General features: G+C 36.8%; 1 protein-coding gene across 1 annotated transcript in view; it reads right to left on the reverse strand.

Moving 5' to 3' along the window:
• The window catches only part of LOC121849172 (adhesion G-protein coupled receptor D2-like), a 59102-nt gene extending 53466 nt beyond the window's left edge, over nt 1-5636 (reverse strand). The window contains exons 1-5 of the mRNA XM_042334974.1: nt 5573-5636; nt 3059-3700; nt 1858-2052; nt 1478-1563; nt 486-770 (exon numbers count right to left, since the gene is read on the reverse strand). Of these exons, the coding sequence (XP_042190908.1) occupies nt 486-770; nt 1478-1563; nt 1858-2052; nt 3059-3700; nt 5573-5636 (1272 nt within the window). The remainder of the gene's footprint in view (nt 1-485; nt 771-1477; nt 1564-1857; nt 2053-3058; nt 3701-5572) is intronic.
• Nucleotides 5637-6000: the final 364 nt, after the last annotated feature.

Genomic DNA, 6000 nt, shown 5'->3' on the forward strand with positions numbered 1-6000 from the left:
AAACTTCATGTTATGTTTTGTTGCTGTTAAGAGCAGTTAAGTTTATAAAAATGGAGGATATGGCGAAATGTTTTTGAAAAGACTCTACAAATTCTAAGTGGAGAATTTCACCGCTTTCTTATCGAATGGCGGTGCAAGCTCGAGGGGCCGAATGGCCTACTCCTGCTCCTAATTCTTATGTTCTTAACCTAAATACTGTAGACACCAAATTGACAAAAAAAACAACACGCAGCAAAATCAACATCAACCAACTGTGACTCAGGCAAAATGCTACAACTCAGTGGTTTGTTTCTCTGTAAGCCAAGGTATTGTAACATGTATTCCCTAATGACTACACCATCTGTTTGGCAAGAATTCCTGGGTCTATTCACTGAAAGGCTTTTGGTTTACATTAAAAAAAAGTGCACAAGTTATACACTATGTGTGTTAGGCTTTCATTGAGAAAATATTGGTTTTTAATTTAATTGAACATGCAGAATTCTTACCTCAGACACTTCAAGCCATTCCACGGAACACCTTCTATCTATTATTTTGCTTGCCAATTGTACGTAGTTAGTAGCCAAGTTTAAAAGAATTTCTGAATTATTTACTTCAGTCTCAAAATCTAGATATGCGACACTTCCCAAAACTCTTGTCAGGGCGAGCAGATCAACAGCAGTGAGGCTTACATCACTCTTGTCTACAGTCTCCAGTAATATCCTGGTGATATTATTTGCTCCATCCACAGTTTGTGGGTAGTCACTGTTATTTAGAAGAAGATAATCTGCAATCTAAAATAATCAACAAATTGCATATTATCAACACACGCAAATATTGTCAAACAGCACACTGAATACAACAAAACAAAGAGACTATGGTAAGTACCTAATATTTACCTACATAACTAATTTATCTGTAAATACAATCTACATTAAAACTAATTCACTCTACAGTAAATTCTGTGAAGCACATTGAGAACTTCTAACAACGTGAAAATGCCCTGTATCAAATGCAAAAATTATTATTGTACACAATTAAATATATGAATTAAAATTGTTTATTCAAACTTGTAACTCATTCCATGTCAAGCAAGATTGTTATTGTCAAAGTCTAATATTAAAACAAAATTACTATTATAACTGTTGGCATTTTATTTATAAACTTAAAATAATAAACCATTAACAATAAAGTTTGGCTTACTTTTAAATATTAAATTTGTAGACATATTTGGGAACTAATGGAGATTGATGACTGTAAATTGGTCAAAATAGAAATTCAATAAATGAACAATAAAAACATGAATTACCCACCAACTTCACAACATAGAACAATCTTTCTCAAACTCAAACAAAGACTGATAAGGTAAGAACATGGAATTTAAACATAAACTGCCTTTACTGTTTCCTGGAGCAAATGAAATCAGATTTACTAAATAGCTCTTTGGAGGAGCAAATAATTTAATTACTGATACAATACAATTTACATTCACGTTACTTACTGAACCACAGGCAGGGATTTTCTTTACTTGAAGATAAAATGGAGATGGAGGGACTGAGGAAAATATTTGCATATGTTCATATACATCTGTAAAAGTTAGATGAAAAGAATGCTTTACACAAGTTATGCACAAATAAAATTAGAAATCACCTATAAACGTTTCAAGAACGTTTGGAAAATCATGTCAAAAAATGAATACCAAATCTTCAGCTCTGTATTACAGCACGAATAGTGTCAGCATCCTGCACCGCTTAATATCAGATGTAAAATTACTGTTTATATCAAAGAGAAATACTTGACAATTTCGCGCAGGAAACTAATGATGGTTGCTTTAAAGTAAAATATCTTTAAAATATAATAATAATAAACAATTAAGTTAACCTTTTTCATATCTGCAGAATGTTTCTTTGCGTTGTGAGCATAATTCAGAGATCCATGCGCCATTCAATGGGTCAAATGCTATGCATTCTTCTTTAACAATTGTGATATTGATATCAGATGAAATATTGTGAAAAAGAGTCACGCTTCCATCCACCCATGAAATATAGAAAGGTTCATATGTTTTGAATCCAAGACCTGATATGAAATAAAGAAATGGTTACACATTAGTAGTATACAATGAGTACAAAGCAAGGAGCTTCAGTAAAATTTGATTGAGTTCTTGACTGGCAATTCTTACAGAAAATACATTCAAAATATATGCATGAGTGACTTTAGAATTATTATCTGCTGTTGAAAGTGCTGCTTCATGTAGATATAAACCATCCATGCAATACAGTTATTCCTACCACTAGGTAGCAGCAATCTTCATTGTTCCCACTGATACTGACTTTTGGCAATCCTGCACCTTCAGAATTATTGACAGAAGAAATGCAGTACTACACAGGATTACTCATTTCTTGGCTCAGAAGCTTTTTACTAGCATGCATCCAGGCACTGGAAACTTTATTTTGTATTCAGACCATTATTTCTCACAGGGATCATACCCTGATTTTTTTTAAAAAAACATTATCTGACGACATGAACAATGTCGTGTATTTCAAGAGCTTGACATTTCTTCAGTCGACCCATTTGTAGAATTTTTTCCCTAAGTAATAGAAAGTCAGAGAGTCATGTGTACAAGTTTTGCTTGAAATCACAGACACTACTTGGTATGGTTAATTTTAGCAGTAGATCTATCCACGTTAACCTATCCAATTTGTTCCCTGTCTGAAACTTAACTCGGGTGATGAGGTTACTTGAAGCTGCAATTGATTCAGAGAGCAGAATTCACTGCAGGTAATGAACACTTATTTAGAGACCGGTGGGTGGAGAGAGAGAGAGGTTCCACCCAGGTCCAGACTTCCCCAATTTGCTTCCCATTTCAAAGCATGTAGAATTTGGCAAATTTTTAAATGCAGCCTTAATTTTGAAGTAGATTTTCTGGAGGTGCTTTTAAGAACTGTATATTTCTAGCCTGTTCCTCCTTATAAATTCTCATATAATTAGGCTAGTCCTACTGTCCATGCCAAATGAGATCAAAAGGCAAAACTGAAACGACAAAAATGTGCTCCCATACAAAATTCACTTGTATTCATATTACCTTTACACTGAGAAAATACTTTGTACACTTGAACTGTTGGCTCAACTTGAAGAGCAGAGATATTCCATTGAAAAAATAATCCAGCCTGAGGCACTGAACAATCTTCCACTAAAGCTTGAATCTCGCTGGAATCCAGAGCACGATTCCAGATGTGAAGTTGTGTAATGTTCCCAATGAAGGATTCGTCTTGCTTGAAAGATCCACCAAATGTGTCCTGTTCTTGACCAACAATGAAAACCCCATCTTGTCCAATATCATCAGAAAGATAAAGGTGGTCTCCAGAAGCAACTATAGATCCATCGACAGCAATAGCCCAGCTTCCACCTCGACGCGTCCATCTCACGCAGATATGGTGCCATCTGCCATCATTCTCCATAGCCTGGGAGTAAGGACTATGAACACCGTGAACAAGCAAAGCTAACTGGATCTGCTCCTCGTGGACTATGTTGGCGCGGAGCTGGAATTCATTAATGAAAGATGGGATTGAATAGGAAAAGATTGTGGAAACTCCAATATAGTTTGAATCAAATTGCAATTGAGCGCAAACGGTCACAGAATGCATTTGAGGAAACTGTTTCAGAAGTCTGGCGTACTTGGTGTCGGTTCTACCAGAAAATGCCAGAATCTGTGAACCAAACGTACCTAAATAGACAAAACAAAAATACAATAGTTGCTGAGCTGCTATTTTTTGTATTCATTCCAACAGTCTACTTTCTTTATTAAAGATTTACACATGATTCTAAACCTCACCTTTAATAAGGTGGAGGGAGAAGGGTTGTTTGTGATACATTGTTGGCACAAATTGACTGTCATGTTTGCTTACAAATAAATAATCACTCCACTTCACAATAAAATCTGTGAAGCATTTTGAGACATCCTCCTGATATGAAAAGCACTCTACCAAATTAAGGATTATTATTTTTAGATTATTACAACAACCACAGCTTACATTTATATAGCACCCATCACATGGGGCAGAGTCTCAGAGCGATTATTAAAAATAATAATAATGGAAGACTGAAATAAAGATAACCATTTTCATAAGATATTGAAAATTTTGTGATTGAAGGTTAGAGTTTGAACTGCTGTCTAACATGGTGTCACTGGCTCAGTTGATAGTACTCTAGCTTTTCAATCAGAAGGCTGTGAGTTCAAACCCAATGTAGGACTTTGAACACAGAATCCGCTACGGTGCTGATGGAGGGGATGTCGTCTTTTGCATGAGATGTCAAAGTTATAATAACCCTTACATTTGATACAGTATCTTACATGTTGGGAGGACTTCTTAAAGTGCTTCACAGAATTCAGTGACTGTGTAGTGACTGGGTTAGTTTTTTGGGAACGAACTGCAAACAATTATGGTTTGTCTAATCCTAGTGTAAGGTGTGAGCAGTTTGAACCAGAAATTTTCTCGAGATATTATGTAACCTTTTTAAGAGTTGTATTTCATCAATGGTCAATTCTCTTCCATCAGTCGCTGTTTGTATAGTTACCAATGTACTCACTGCACGGAGCTTAGATTAGAGGATGACTGTTTATGACTACAGTAAAAATGATCTGCAGTTGAGTTACACTATTCTATAAAACTATTCTTAAATTTTAACTAAGCAACAAACTACAGGTAAGCCAGGGCCGCCCTATCCCTTTGGGCTCTGGTTTCTAACTCTGTGACTTTACAAGTTAGTGACAAACACAAATACTCAAGATTGTGCCCGAAGCTTCACTGAGACACTAATCGAGAGTTCATCAGTTATCTGTCAAAAACACCTGCTCATCACATGAAACTACATTCAAACAGTACCTTAAACATGACTCAATATTACAAATGTAGTTCAGGTTGAGTATCCTTGGAAATGTTCATTCTAAACCCAGGTTATTGCCCTGTACGTTGGGTGTGACACCACTGATATTTTATTTGGTCAGACAGCTGTCTGACATGTGCGGAAACCCATCACTACACTTAAGAGTATCCAAACCAAACTGCGAATTCCATGCTGTTTGACACCACCGAGAAGAGGTAGATTCCATTTAAACAGAACTTGGAGCATTCGTGAACTACATTAATAATTACAAAAACTATCTCTGAAGCTCTTTACTATCACTGGAAAGTGTTCCACAGACCAATTTAGTGCACCTTGGGGCACATCTGCATTCCGTGGTTTAGACAAGAGATGCAATTAAGCATTAGAGAATTGCACTGTCTGCATACAGTGCCCCAGATGGTAAATACCAAAACAGCGCCGGTCGTCAAGCATTTTTAGTCTGTTTATAGCTGAAAATCACAACAAATATTCGCTGTGCTTTCAGCTATAAACAGACTAAAAATGCTTGATGATGCAATAAGGTGCTATATCAAATGCAAGGATTATTATATTATTATTATAAAAATGCAGTTTTGCCCAAAAGCAATGTGAGCCAAGTGGTGTTATGATCCAATGGTGCGTACAAATCAGTTTAACTTCATAGAATAAAACATATTTTATGGATTCAATATCACATGAAATGCAAACTTACCGGAGCCGGTTCTTTTCAGTTTAGCTCCTATCCAGAGGGGTTGCTTCACACCCAAGGGATGCATCAAGCTCGGGAGCTTGAGGTTGTCTTCAGCGGTGAGGATCGTGGCCAAAAATCCAAACTTTTGTCTGCACAACCTTTCGGCCTCTGTCCAAGTCACCTCACCAGGGACAGACTCATAATAATAATTCCTGTAAATGAAACATCGCCCGTCTTGTGGTATTAGTGGCGATTCTGGGGAGGAAAGATGGGGGGGTGGGGAGAGAAAGTTAAGAGGGGGGAGGGAGAGATAAGGGGGTGGGGGAGATAAGGGGGGGAGGGAGAGATGAGGGGAAGGGAGAGATAATGAGGCAAAAAAAAAGACATCACTTTTATATCAGTCAAATAGATTTTCTCCAAATAGCTCTGGTTTTCCCAGCTAAATCCCA

This window comes from Callorhinchus milii, unplaced genomic scaffold (genome assembly GCF_018977255.1).
Source record: "Callorhinchus milii isolate IMCB2004 unplaced genomic scaffold, IMCB_Cmil_1.0 Scaffold5, whole genome shotgun sequence".
NCBI classification, from domain to species: Eukaryota; Metazoa; Chordata; class Chondrichthyes; order Chimaeriformes; family Callorhinchidae; genus Callorhinchus; species Callorhinchus milii.